At 41.8% G+C, this 15,410-nt stretch overlaps 1 protein-coding gene across 1 annotated transcript in view; it reads right to left on the bottom strand.

The window, feature by feature from the left end:
- Positions 1–15,410, bottom strand: part of LOC114572381 (synaptic vesicular amine transporter) — a 33,342-nt gene that overhangs the window by 12,057 nt on the left and 5,875 nt on the right. The window contains exons 4-12 of the mRNA XM_028603990.1: positions 15,280–15,338; positions 15,097–15,180; positions 13,560–13,652; positions 13,096–13,185; positions 12,870–12,913; positions 10,367–10,427; positions 2,664–2,759; positions 1,195–1,273; positions 405–456 (exon numbers count right to left, since the gene is read on the bottom strand). Of these exons, the coding sequence (XP_028459791.1) occupies positions 405–456; positions 1,195–1,273; positions 2,664–2,759; positions 10,367–10,427; positions 12,870–12,913; positions 13,096–13,185; positions 13,560–13,652; positions 15,097–15,180; positions 15,280–15,338 (658 nt within the window). The remainder of the gene's footprint in view (positions 1–404; positions 457–1,194; positions 1,274–2,663; positions 2,760–10,366; positions 10,428–12,869; positions 12,914–13,095; positions 13,186–13,559; positions 13,653–15,096; positions 15,181–15,279; positions 15,339–15,410) is intronic.

Genomic DNA, 15,410 nt, shown 5'->3' with positions numbered 1-15,410 from the left:
TGAGGCTATTTTTCAGCAATACCAGGCCTGCTGCCGGCACTTAGCGCCGCCCGAGTCGATTGTGATTGGTTTAAAGAATTGCCAATAAACCAGAGCATGTTTTTCTCCTATCCCATAATGTTGTGTGGACTAGCCACACCTTCCTCCACAGCGCTGTAGAGGAAGGTCTGGCAAAGTGAGACTAACTCGATTGTGACGTCATTCCCAGCTTCTGCTTCAGAGTTCCGAGGTAAATGGAACACACTATTATTACACACCACACAAATCCTCTTTAGAGTTCAGTTTATTTTAAGCAGCATTTCTGCTCCATTCCCTAAAATTTGGTTTCTTTAGTGACCCTCCAGTGCTCTAATATCTGATATCTGAATTCCCACTAATGGTGTAGTTGTCAGCCTTATACTTACACATATTACACTGACTCCAACCAGCACTATTCCAATGAGAGCACAAAGCCATCTGTCAGGGAGAGAAGCCAGGGTCAGTGTTATCAAAATGAAAACACTTTTACAAAGATCAACCACAATAGTCTTTGCTTAATTACTTTTTCTTAACAGAGTTATGTACACTTTCCCACCCAATATCATATCACAGATGTTGCGTAATAGCTGGGAATGAACAGTGTAGGTAACAAATCTCTATAAGCATAATGTGTATTTATTATTTTGGCCAGTAGTTTTTTATTGGCTGCCCATGGCAAATGGGCATTTTTACACATATGGCACATTCTGTGTAAGAACCACCAATTAGCACTACGCTAACTCCTATGTTTGTGGTGCACGGTCATGGAAGAATTGTAACATGTGGACGCCCCGAGTGTTGTTGTCATTACTTAGAATTCCTCATGGGGGCGGCAGAAACTAGGTACTATAGCTTTAAAGCAACAAGGTCATTTATTCTATTTGATGGTCTTTGAACCTGTTCACGTATTATGCATTCATACATTCTCGCTTCCTCTTCCCTCTCCCTCACAAGACACCTTCATTATACAAACTCTCCCAACACTGTATTGTCAAGGCCTCAATAAAGCCAGCCTCTCAAACACTAAAAACACTGAAAACTCATTAATAGGGGCGGAAACAGATATCACATCCACAGAGAGCAAGAGAGAGAGAGAGAGAACGAGAATGAGAGCAAGAGAGAGAGAGAGAAAGAGAGATAGATAGATAGATAGATAAGGATAATTTCTCTCCTTACCTCCCCATCTTGTGCGCCAACGTACCGAAGATGTAGGTTCCAATAAGGTAGGAGATGGACGCTGGTAAGAAAGCGACGCCTGGGCCACAGACAGACACATACAGAGAGAGAGAAAGAGAGAGACAGAGAGAGAGACTGAAGGTGTTGGCAGGCTTTCCAAGATAAGCAGATCTCTATCAGCACCTCATCACTGAGCCTCCGTACATCTTCCATTGTCTGTAATAAAGACTTGTGCTTTCCACCTGCCAGCACATGACACCCTAATATCCTGTTCCCCACTCATTCTTTTTATCTGACCTAGACTTCATACACAACCAACTGGAAAAGACTAATAACACCAAAGACTGCAGGAAGTCTCTGTATAGAAAATATCTGGCAGGATAGCGGAGAGACACTTTTGCACTATGGCAAGTCTCTAAGTAAAAGATGTATGTATATAATGTAATTGAGAAACTGTGGAGCAATGACTGATGATATTATTTTGTAAAAATGTAAAAAATAGTAACCAGAGAAACTGATTAGCAATGGAGAGCCAATGTGTTTTTGCATTAAGGGTTTTTGAATAAATTTTTCTGAAAAGTGAAACATGATAATTTGGGGTTTCTGTCTGTATTATAAGGTAAATATGTATGTACCGGTACTTTAATAATTTCTAGTAAATTTTAAGCATTTTATCTTTTCAAAAATATGACTATTATTTTGTTAGGGTAACACAAAGCTTTTCTATAGATGGGCAAGCAAAAGAACAGTTTGAGGAACTCCTGAACCTGACTGTACTGTATGCCCTTCGTGAAGAGAGCCTTGGATGCATTTTCAGTGCCACATGCTGGTAGAGTACTATGGACTGTCACATGGGTGGGGGAATGGAAGGTGTGTCAAATATGGTGATATCCCATTCAGGCGGCGTAGAGTAATACAAAACGTTTTCCCTGGTGGATTTTAAAATGAATGTAAATCACTTTACAGGGATGGAAACATCTTAGAAATTCTGAAGCACTATGCTTTGGAAAACGGTTTCCAGTAATGTACAGTACACATTTTTTTTGTAATAGAGGCTAAACACGTATATGGCCCTTTAATGTTCAGTTTTTGTTGACACTGTCACAGAGGTCTAAATTAAATCATATGTATTAACATACAGGTCATAGTTATGGTGTTGTTCTGGACTGCATCATATTCACAGGTGTTTCTAATAATCTGGCCCCCTCATCTATGTAAATTGATAGGACCAAAAATTAGAAACACAGCATAACGCTAGTGTCATGCAACACCTGTAATTATGAGCTCAATAAAACTCATATCATTGATTTGAATTGACAAATTTCTGACAATGGCAACAAATAAATACCATTTGTGTTTATTTTGAAATACTGACTGAACTTTTTAACATTTAGGTGCTGTAACAACATATACTGTGTGTGCATAATGTGTATTTTCTTAGTGAGTACTGAAAAGAGCATTATAAATACCTAGCTGCCATTTACTGGAACACATGGTCTCCATCATCCAGATTGGCAGCGTTGGCTCCATCATGGCAATGGCCATATTTCCAAAACAAATGGCACCTGGGGAGGAGCATAAACGGACAAAGTGTCAGTTATTTGGGTCCCCCTTAGTCCGTAGCGACTTGGGTTGGGAACCGGAGGGTTGCCGGTTCAAGTCCCAGTACGGACCAAAGTACAGAGTGTGGATTGGTAGCTGGAGAGATGCCAGTTCACTTTCTGGGCACTGCCAGGTGCTCTTGAGCAAGGCACCGTACCCCCCCCAACCGCTCAGGGCGCTGGTCCAGCACTGGCAGCCCACTCACTCTGACATCTCTCCATTTGTGCATGGATAGGTCCTGAGCATGTCTGTGTGTATTTCAGGCTTGTGTGTAGTGATTTCTAACAGAGTGTAAATTGTAATTTCCCCACTGGGGATCATTAAACAGTATAAATTAAATTATTTAAATTATACTTCTTTAATATTCTTGGGTCCCTATTTGTTACCCTTTCCTTCCAACCGCCAGGTGCCTACACACACACACACACACACACACACACACACACACACACACACACACAGCTCTCTTTGTAGTTCTGTTGTCACAGTAATTGACGTGATGGGAAAGGCTAACTCGCACACAAATGCAATTTTCCTGCCACATACATTTGTATTACCCTTCATGTGAGAACCATGTAGTGACCACGGTTTTTCTCTAATTCCTGGCCATAGCCGGAAAAAGACAGCTCTTAAATCTTGTGATTCTGTCCTTCTGGTGATCTGAGACTTTAAGACTCTTTGTGGCAAGTCATGGATGTAAGCCTCTGCAGGGAGAGTGAGTAAATTTGTGTTCCTGTTTAAAGGTTCTTTTTGTCAATTAAGAGAAGTCTGCAATCATTCGTGTGATATAACATGATGGCACATAAATTTAACCTCAAGACTGTTTTCTGCTGCATAGTCAAGTTGTTTTCCATTGCAGATAGCAGTAAGAATGAGATCATGGCTTGATGAGTTCAGCCTTGGGTAGACTCCGTGGGTAGAGTCCGTTTGACCTGCTAGGATTGTGAAACTTGTTGTGTTTCTCCACTTTTTGCCATTTTGTTCACAATGACTGTTGGCCTGTGTTCATATCATTCCTGTCTGTCACTGCAGAGGATCACCACCTTGTCACGGTGAGAAGGCGTGGGTTTGCCTGTGTTGTCGCTCCTGGCAACAGCTTAAACTTGGAGGCGCATGAAAGGAGGAATGGCCAGTCTAAACTTAGCCCAGGTAATGTGTTGTTACTGGGCATCTGTAGTTATGGACTCCCCTTGATCCCGGCCTCCTCCGGCCACATGTCAAAGTGTCCTTGAGCAAGACACTGAACGAAGTTATTCCCTGGGCGCTGTATGTAGCTGTCCACTGCTACTAATTCTTAGGATGGGTTAAATGCAGGGATTGAATTTCACAACATTGTACTGTACGATGATATGTGACCAATAATAAAAAAAGTTTCTTGACAAAAAACATGTCTGAGCAAGCTTAGTTAATGAGGATATCAGAACCTGGGGGCGATTCTAGGATCAGATCTTTAGGGGGGCTAAGAGGCCCCTATTCGCAAGGTGCAACCCCCGATCTCCTGTGGAAAGGCTGGGGACATGGAATCTGATCTGGGCATGTTCTACTTGGATGCTCTACATGTCCTACTTCTGTTATGTCAGCTCATTGTTGCATGTGGCTGTAGTAATCCAACAACACAACAGTTGTAAAAGAAGCCATCATTATGAAAAAGAAGGCCTCAAGGAAGATTTTCGTCGGCTTTCCGAGGACTTAAAGACCAAAGATGCTTTGTTAACCGCCTGCTTGGATGTGGCTCATAATCAATCGCTCCGGATCTCATCTCTCTCGGCGGCCTTCCAGGATACTGCGCCATGGGATCGATCCGCCTGCCCACGTCCATCTTCTTGCTTGACACCGGTCATCAAGCCATCCTGGACTGAGGTGGTTTGCGGCCAAAAGAGAGCCTTGAGTAGGGCTCCATCGCCTCCTGCCCTCAGCCTCTCCAACCGTTTCAGTGCCCTGTCGGAGTCGGAACCAGTAGCGGCCTCACAGAAGAGGACTGCTGCCCCGCGGCTAAAGCTTCTGAGGGAAGTGGTAGCCAGACAGTCCGGTGGCCTACACTGCCTGGATCGGCCAAATGACAACATTCCTCAAAAACAATCTCCCCAACCGAACGGTAAGCAATCTTCCTCTTCTTTTCCTTGTCCATCTGTAACCGACACTGACTGTTTTGTTCCCGTCACCGGCCATCCACACCCTCCCACTCCTCGTCCGCTCTTCCCCCCCCAACCACAGTAATTATTGGTGACTCCATCACCAGAGATTTAACGTTTCATAATGCTGTCACACACTGTTTTCCTGGAGCCAAAGTTGCAGACATCCTGGCTAAAGTTGTGGACCTGTTACCCTCATTCTCGACCTCTATTAAACGCATCCTGGTCCACTGTGGACACAATGACATGTCCTATCAGGAGTGCGAGCGCACAAAGAAAGCCTTTGCTCAGTGCTTTAAAAAGCACTGGGAAGTCGGTTTTTATTTCGGGCCCACTTCCATCTCTATGTCGCGGATTCGGATCATACCTTTTCAGCTGACTACTCTACCTTAAGACCTGGCTCCAGCTTACATGCAGCATTCACAAGTTAGGTTTTATTGACAATTTTAATCTGTTTTGGAAATGTGGCTCCCTGTTCAGCAGGGATGGGATCCATCCCAATACACGCGGAAACCAGGTGCTACGTGAAAATTTGCACCACGCCTTGCACACTCCGAGCTATGATTGACTGTTTGCATTCTGTAAACACTTTCACAAGCACACTGCCCAGACACACTCTCCCAAAAGCTCTCACTCCTTTAAAAATAACTCTGCTAAACCACAGACCAGCTATGTCATTCCAGTTATAATCAATAACATCAGTAATCAGAGATACAGCGATACATGGTCCTCTGTGCTTGCTCCTTTGGAGCAATCAACCATTAATAATCCCATAACCATGGTATCTGTCCCCCGACTGAGATCGATTAAATTAAACATAAACAAAATAGGTGCTATACTCAACAACCTAATTGGAATTAAAACAACCACTGCACTGATAGAACAGAATAGGAAAATCAAATGTGGACTATTAAACATTAGATCTCTGTCTTCTAAAGCAATATTGGTAAACAAATTGATATCAGATAACCACATTTTTGAAACACTGAAACATGGCTGGGCAATGATGAATATGCTAGTCTAAATGAAGCCACTCCTCACAGTCATAATAATACTCAAATTCCTAGAGGCTCAGGCCGAGGAGGGGGAGTTTCAGCTATATTTGACTCAGGCCTGTTAATTAATCCTAAACCTAAACTAAATGATAACTCGTTTGAAAGCCTTGTTCTTAATCTTCAACATACAACATGGAAAACAGTTCAGCCAATTATATTTGTTGTTGTTTACCGAGCACCAGGTCCATATTCTGAATTTCTATCTGAATTCTCTGAGTTTTTATCATGTGTAGTCCTTAAATCAGACAACGTACTTATTGTAGGTGATTTTAATATCCATGTGGACGTTGACAGCAATAGCCGTACTACTGCTTTCAACTCACTACTAGATTAAATTGGTTTTAGTCAGTGTGCATGAGGCCATGCACTGTTTTAACCACACCCTCGACCTTGTGCTAGAATATGGCATCAAAATTGAAGATTTAATAGTATTTCCGCAGAATCCTTATTGTCAGACCATTTTTTAATAACTTTCGAATTCTTACTACCAGACTATAAGAAATTATATAAAAGTTTCTATACTAGATGCCTATCTGACAGTGCTATAGCTAAATTTAAGGAAGAAATTCCAACAGCATTTAACTCAATGTCATGCCTTAACATAACAGAGGACCTTTATGTTTACTTTAGTCCGTCCCAAATTGATAACTTTATAGACGCTGCTACGGCCTGCCTACGGACTACTTTAGACTCTGTTGCCCCTATCAAAAAGAAGAATGTGATGCAAAGGAAACTAGCACCTTGGCATAACTCCCAAACTCGCAAATTAAAACAAATCTCACAAAAACTTGAAAGTAAGTGGCGTTCCACCAAACTGGAAGAATCTCATGTAGATTGGCAAGACGGTCTGAAAAATTATAGGAGGGCTCTCAAAAATGCCAGATCAGACTATTACTCATCACTAATTGTAGAAAATAAGAACAACCCAAGGTTTCTTTTCAGCACTGTAGCCAGGCTGAAAGAGAGTCACAGCTTTATTGAGCCATCTATTCTTATAGCTCTGAGTAGTGATGACTTCATGATCTTTTTTAATGATGAAATTATAACAATTAGATAAAATGTATCACCTTTTGCCATCAACTTCTAACGGTTCACCTATAAACGCAGGACTGCTAGAAAGAATGACAAGACCTGACATATACAGTACTTAGACTGCTTTTATCCTATAGACCTTCAACAATTAATGTTAAAGGTGTCTTCAGCTAAGCCTTCTACCTGTATCTTAAACCCCATCCCAATGAGGCTACTTAAAGAAGCCTTACCCATGGTTAACACTTCATTACTAGATATGATCAATATGTCCTTATTAACAGGTTATGTACCGCAGTCATTTAAAGTAGCTTTGATAAAACCTCTTCTGAAAAAACCTACCCTCTATCCTGAGGTCTTAGCCAACTATAGACCTATATCTAACCTTCCCTTTCTTTCAAAGATCCTTGAGAAGGTAATCGTTAATCAGTTATGTGATTTTCTACACAGCAATAGTCTATTTGAGGACTTTCAGTCAGGATTTAGAAAGCATCATAGCACAGAGACGGCACTGGTGAAAATTACTAACGACCTTCTAACTGCTTCAGACAAAGGACTTGTCTCCATACTTGTCTTATTAGATCTTAGTGCTGCATTCGACACTATTGACCATACCATCCTGTTACAGAGATTGGAACATTTAGTTGCCATTAAAGGAATCGCACTAGCTGGTTTATGTCCTATTTCTCTGATTGATCTCAATTTGTTAATGTCAACGATAAATCCTCCAGGTACGCTACAGTTAGCCATGGCGTTCCACAAGGCTCAGTGCTTGGACCAATTCTATTCTCCTTATATATGCTTCCTCTCGGCAATATTATTAGGAAACACTCAATTAACTTTCACTGTTATGCGGATGACACCAGTCAGTTAGCTAAACTTCAAGCATGCATTAAAGATCCTGGATGAATTACAATTTTCTGATGTAAAACTCAAACAAAACTGAAGTTATTGTGCTGGGACACCTCCGAACCTCATTATCCAAAGATATAGTTACTCTGTATGGTATTGCCCTGGCCTCCAGCACTACTGTCAGAAATCTAGGAGTTATTTTTGATCAGGATATATCCTTCAACGCCCACTTAAAACAATCCTCAAGAACAGCCTTTTTTCATCTTTGTAACATTGCCAAAATTAGGCACTTTCTGGTCTCAAAACGATACTTCCAGGCTGGACTACTGTAATTCCTTACTTTGCCCCATTAAGTCCCTTAAGACTCTCCAGCTGATCCAGAATGCTGCAGCGCGTGTTCTGACAAGAACTAAGAAAAGAGATCATATTTCACCTGTATTAGCTTCTCTGCATTGGCTTCCTGTAAAATCCAGGATTGAATTTAAAATCCTGTCCTGACCTACAAAGCTCTAAACGGTCAAGCAACATCATATCTTGAAGAGCTCCTAGTACCTTATTGTCCCACTAGAGCACTGCGCTCCCAGAATGCAGAGTTACTTGGGGTTCCTAGAGTCTCTAAAAGTAGAATGGGAGCCAGAGCCTTCAGCTATCAGGCCCCTCTCCTGTGGAACCAGCTCCCGGTATGTGTTCGGGAGGCAGACACCGTCACCACATTTAAAAATAAACTTAAAACTCTCCTCTTAATATGGCTTATAGTTAGGGAGTGAGGAGTTGCAGCGTTCGCCTAGACTGGCGGGGGAGGGTATATAGCTAAATACATGGCACCCCTTCTCTTCTCTGCTTCTCTTCATAGTCGTCAGATTAATCTACCATAAAATCAATGATATAATCAAAGTAGAGGGAGGCAGGCCAGTACAGCCCGATCCGGCAGGGGAGAGTTCTAGCCCAACCAGGCTCCTCTCCTTTACCTGTCTCTCTTAGTTATGCTGTTATAGTTTTAGACTGCCGGGTGACTTCCTTTGACACACTGAGTTTCTCTCTTCTCTCTCTTTCCATCTGTGTGCATCCTTGTCCCAGAAATGCTTGTTACTAATTTAGCTCTGGGGAGCTTATTCGCCGGAGTCCTTATGCGTTTCTTTTGCCCAGCATGTTTCCTTGGACTAGGGTGGCACCTAAATCATGGTTGCAGCTGTCCCAGTGGTCCTGCTCCACGCCCTGCTATGCCCTGTTACACCCTGCTACGTTCTGCAGTGCCCTGCTACATCCTGCTACGCCCTGCTATGTCCTGCTACACCCTGCTTTGACTCTACTGTGCCCTGCTACATCCTGTAATGCCCTGCAGCGCCCTGCTATGCCACTACTACAACTACTATTTCTGGTCATTGTTCCAGTATCTTTATTGTGACTATTATTGCCATTGTTCATCACACCCCCAACCGGCACCGTCAGATACCGTCTACCAAGAGCCTGGGTCTGTCCGAGGTTTCTCCCTAAAAGGAAGTTTTTCTCACCACCTGCTCTTGGGGGAATTACTGGAATTGTTGGGTCTTTGTAAATTATAGTGTGGTCTAGACCTACTCTATCTGTAAAGTGTCCTGAGATAACTCTTGTTATGATTTGATACTATGAATAAAATTGAATTGAAATTGTGGCAGCGATAAAAGCAGTGATGTTTCCTTTTCACTGTACAGGATTCTCACACCGCCTCAAAACACGTGGGTTTGCGTTTCGCCAAAAGTTGATTCGGTCTCAAGGCCCCCTGCGTTTTTTTGAGTTTCCCCCTGCTGCAACCGCTGCCGCAACTTAAACACACTACCCACATTTGATTGTCGTGGACAGAATTTGAGCAACTAAATACTGGGAAGAATCCAGTTTGGTGACCTAAGGACTGCACCGTTTTGCTGATGATGTAGTTCTGCCTTCTTAATCAACCTGTGACCTCCAGTGCACACTGGGGCAGTTTGCAGCTGTGTGTGAAATGGATGTGCTAAGAGTCAGCACCTGGTACTGTCCTAGAAAACAGTGGATTGGCCCCTTTGGCAATGCTCTCAATTTCAAAGCCGTGTTCCAAACGCTACTCCATGGTCTTGATCTTTGGCTGGTGACTGAGTGTGCAGACAAACAGCCAAAATGAGTTCAGAGTGTCTGAGTTCAACCTATTTTACTGGGCTCTATTTAGAATTTAATTGTGCTTGATAAATATACTGGTAGCTTAAGGATGGTACATTAATTAAATATAAGGAAATGATGGAACACACTGAACACATTGTTGTTCACAGCATTTTTCTGATGGATAGATGACTCTCTTTAACATGCCAAACCCACTTCACAACATAAGTCCAAGCCAAGCAAAGTGCTTTAGACAAAAAACAAGATCCGGGTCAATTTCTCTCCCTACTCTTTTCCCAGCCCTATTATAAAAGGCAATATTCCACTGATGCTTCTCCTAAGTGGGATGACATTAGGTTTCTTCATAATACTGTGCTGCTATTATTTTCTTACCAGCTGCGATCAGAATGTATGGATCCTTCATTAGCGTCAATAGCGGGGTCCCCTTCTGACTCTGTGAAGGACAAAGGCACAAGAACAACATTATATATTAAATACAAAAAGCTTATACCATAGCCCTCAACACAACGCACTTGTAAAAGACTCAGGTTACAAATCTTAGTGATAAAAAGCATTTTTATACTTCCTTTGTATGTTTGCACACACTGCCAACATCACCTCGCTTTGTCAGACCTTCATCCACAGCGCTGCGGAGGAAGGTCTGGCTAGTCCACACAACATTCCAGGATGGGAGAAAAACCTGCTCTGGTTTATTGGCATTTCTTTAAACCAACCACAATCGTCTTGGGCGACACTAAGCACCAGACGGAGCCACATTGGTTCTGCTAAATAGTCTCAGGAAGGAACTTGTTTTGGTGGAACATGTGTACGTTCAAAAGTAGTTTTAGTCGTGCAACAGAAAACTCAGATTGGACAGATAGTCTAGCTAGCTGTCTGGATTTACCCTGCAGAGATCTGAGGAGCAGTTAACCATAGTCCTCACAAATCCACCGGAGGTTAGAACGTCTACAATAAGAAAGAGGAAGGAGCTGACATCCGGCTGAAAAGAGTGACATCTGGCGGAGCAATCCCAGAAGAGGAAGGTTGTGAATATAGGGCCCTATCTTGCACTCAGCGCAATTGTGTGTTGACTTGGGGTCACATTGACCCATTTTCAATTTTTGTTTTATATCAGAAAATATGGGACGTACAAATAAGCGCTGAACACGTGTAGAGGAAAAATTTAACAATTCAAAACGTTGGAAAAGGCAAAAAAAAACAATTTGAAAAAAAGGCGTCAAAAATGTCAAAAAATTGTGTTTTTTTTTCAAGGTTGACGGGAAGACAACACAAGGGGTATTCATGAAACAGCAACTTTCAAAGTGGCTTATTTGGTGCATATTTTTCCATGTCGCTCTTAGTCTCGGCCCTCCTTCGCTATCAGATGGGTCTGACCCATGAGTTTGCTGTGGGGCAAGGGGAGCTGCCCCCCTGGTGGCTGAAACGGATAATTGCATTGTTTAAAAAAAATGCATGTTGCTAGTCTGGACATCTTACCGTGCCAAGGTTGCAATAAAGGTTTCCTAAATGCCACATTTGATGTCAGCTTACTAATCGATTGCAGGTTTTGTGTAGATTTGGACTTACGTTTATTTCACTTTGTTTAAATGGCGAAGTGGAGGCCTAGTGACGAGTCCATAGCAAGTTTATTTCATGTGAATACTAGTTTACTAGAGGAGTAACTTAGTATTTGAAGTAATGCAGTAATGCAGGAAGTGTGCATGTAGTTTCCATGCTTATTGTGTTTCCACAACATTAGTGAGTAAATCTACTGAAATGGCCCCCACACCATAACAGAGGAGTGTGATGCATCAGATGAGAATGCAGAGGTTTAGTCACGTATGTCATTGCTGTAAAAAAAACAATTGGAATCTGTATATATTTGCCAAGCGCAAACCAGTACAGAAGGTATCGATAAATTGTTGGGGGAGGGTCATGCCTTTTTTCCAAATCGTTTTGGAGGGTCATAGAATTTTTTTCGGAGTGTTTATTTGCACCCCTAGTACGAATAGCCTCGGCCACACAGCTGAGCTATTCACACCCTGTGACGTAACAACAAAAACACGTTGCGTGCACCAAAATCATGGCAGATGTTCATCTTCCATGACTGCAGAAACTGGCATATTAGGAAAGTTTTGTCTCTAAAGTTTATAACAATTGAATTTCTAGCGGAAAATGGATACGACACTTGTGCTTTCTGTCTTCAGTGAAAGCATACAACCGTTAGTTTGTTAGTACCTATTTTTTGTATACAGTATGGTTACCTAGCAACCGAGGCTTGAAGACACCAAGTGGTAAACAGTTGCCCAACATTCTGTAAGAACTGCTAGGTGAGTGGTTAGAACACTGAGCTTTGGTCTGGGAGTCAGAATTTTGGTTCCCTGGTGAGGTGATCTTTATTTTTTTCATTTTGGATTGGACAATTTGCATGGAATTGTGCAAGTCAGGGCCCACGAATGCAAATTTTTGTTTTGCAGGGTGGTAGGGGAAGACTCATGAATATGCCTGCTCTGGTTGGGTTGGTTAGGTTTAGGCAAGAGGAGTGGGATTGGTTAGGGTAAGAATGTCAGGGCGATAATATTCCAATAAGGTGTAATACATGAGTAGTATGGATAACTGTGTGTAAATATATGACAAGGTACTGTAAATGCACAGGGGTGCAAATAGCATACATTGATATTACAGTAAGTGCAGTCCATTTACCATTTACCAAAGGCCATGGATGTTTTGTTGCATGTCATCCCCCTTCTCTGTTTCTCTTAACACTTCCTGTATGTATGATCCAATTAAGAAAAAAAATGCCATAAAAACTTCTTTGAAATGTTCTGCAGCTGTAAAGGTCATCTTAATGAAGTAATAAGCTTTAGGAAATGAATGATCATGCTAACAAACTCACCTCTGGTTCCACCTTGGTGGGCTGAAGAACAAAGAGCTGCAGAGCTGTAAAGACACACATTGAATTAACTCATTGTAAGCCTTTGATATATTAGAGAATACATAGTATTTAAAAAATGTATGGAATTGTGTTCAACAATGTTGAGCTCACACATTATCTTCGATTATATTATTATTTGATATATTATTCTTGTTTGGATGTACAGTAAGAGACAATGTAACTGTACCTCCATCAAACAAAGCCAGGAAAGCCAGAATAAGGAAAGGAGCAGTCTTCCCAACAAACTCATACATCACGCTGCCGAATGGGGGTCCAACTGTGGAGAAAACACTGCATGGTCAGTTGTGGAGAGATCAACTTTAATATCACTGCAGTAAATGCAGCTTTTTAACCTAGCTTTTTAAGACCGCTCACATTGCAACAAGTGTGTCAGGTTACTTTTGAAAAACATACCAGGAAAAACACGTTTTAAGATTAGATATTTGTATGGAATGTACACTAAAACTATGGAATATGTTTTCACTTATGTACTAAAAATGTTGGGGTGACAAGTTTCATGAATCATTTTTACTAGCTTAGACTTGGACTGGTTGTAGAATGATGAGTTTGTATGTCTACCCACGCTCCATGTTTAGTCTGTTGTCACCTTTACAGAAATGTCTCTTGGTTGGACTACGCTTGTTTACATACCTAACACTCCCAGTGCCAGCCCCCCCAGGGCGATCCCGATAGCCTTGCCTCTCTCCTCATCATCAGTGTACACACTCGCAAGCATTCCCATCCCTGAAAACACACAGATGTAAAGATCGTGCATGAATTATCACTTGTTCATACAGGTTTTATACAACATAACCATTACTGATACAGCAAGTCCTATAAGAGTTCTACAAGAAATACTTTGTGTGATTGACATGAGTGCTACTGTAGGTAGTTCCATGATGATGATGACTTTCTTATAATATGCACCTCAATTTTATACAGTATATACTGTATAGTAGGGGGTTCCTACTCTATTTCTCTTTCAGCTAAGGGGCCTGTAATTGTTGCAATTACATTATAAAAATGTATAATTTGTTGTCATGATTGAGAATTTATTTAAGTTGCATTTGGTATTAATACATGATTTTGATTTGGTAAAAGGAAAGTACTTTTGAATTCTCCGCATAAGGCCCGATGGGATGCGCGCGCGTGAGAGAGTCACAGCAAGCTTACAGAAAGCACGGACAATTTAATGCTCTGATGAAAGTTTTACCATTGTTACAACGGATGTCAGCGATCATAAGGAAACCTCTTAACACTATTCTCTTGTTTGTAGCATGCTGCCAACTAGGTATGCTGTTTTGTACACTATGTCTGTACTTTACTTTGGTGAATGTTATTCTACATGCTGCGCATCTATGTTCATATTAAGATCTATATCAACGATGTTCCACTTGCCGCTCGAAATTCCGCCGGATGAGTCTTTTCGGCCGGATGGCCATTACCTTCCTTTCTTTGTGTTGGCGTTCTAACCTCCGGTGGATTTGTGAGGACTATGGTTAACTGCTCCTCAGATCTCTACAGGGTAAATCCAGACAGCTAGCTAGACTATCTGTCCAATCTGAGTTTTCTGTTGCACGACTAAAACTACTTTTGAACGTACACATGTTCCACCAAAACAAGTTCCTTCCTATTTTGCAGCAGCGCGGCACTTAGCGCCGCCCAAGATGATTGTGATTGGTTTAAAGAAATGCCAATAAACCAGAGCACGTTTTTCTCCCATCCAGGAATGCTGTGTGGACTAGCCAGACCTTCCTCCGCAGCGCTGTGGTGGAAGGTCTGGTAATGCGAGATTAATATTAAGCTAATGTGTTCTTTATTTTTTATTGTTATACTGTGTGTTTAGTTTTCACTGTGGATTTGGAGAGATGCTTTGAAAAACCAGTAACAAGAAAGCCACTTGTGTCTGCCTGTTCTTCGAGGGAATTATAGGGTGCAAAACTTTGGCGACCCCTGCCCTACACTCTTTTCATCGGATGAGAGGACAGGGGTCTTCACCCCCTGTCTAGCATGGCAACATTTAGGCTACAAACAACCCATAATGCAACATTAATTTAAATAACATGCTCACTCAATAACACTCAATGTCTATTTTAATTAATATGAATGTATTCAGATGAGCTGAATAGCTGAGCAGATGACGGACTGGATATGAGCATCACAGGGAATTAGAAAGGGGGGGTCTTACCAGCCACAGAGGAGCAGGACGAGCCCACACCCTGCAGGGATCTGGCCACAAACAGCAGAGCGTAGCTCGATGAGAAGGCAAACACTTCACAGCAGCAGGAACAAGATAAATACAGACAGAAACATCAGGCATGATGCAAGCATTCAGATTTGTGATAATGACGAGACGTTGGATGGAACTTACTGATAGTAGAGAGGAACATGATACAGAAGCCAGCGAATAGGGGAAGCTGGTATCCTATTCTAAAGGGACACAGAGAAAAAAGAATACATTTAAGCTTATAATGAGTTTGAGGTGTCTACACACTCACAGAT

The sequence above is a fragment of the Perca flavescens genome, chromosome 17, assembly GCF_004354835.1.
Source record: "Perca flavescens isolate YP-PL-M2 chromosome 17, PFLA_1.0, whole genome shotgun sequence".
Lineage (NCBI taxonomy): Eukaryota > Metazoa > Chordata > Actinopteri > Perciformes > Percidae > Perca > Perca flavescens.
Note: the sequence above shows the minus strand (reverse complement) of the source record. Positions and strands in the feature narration are given on the sequence as shown.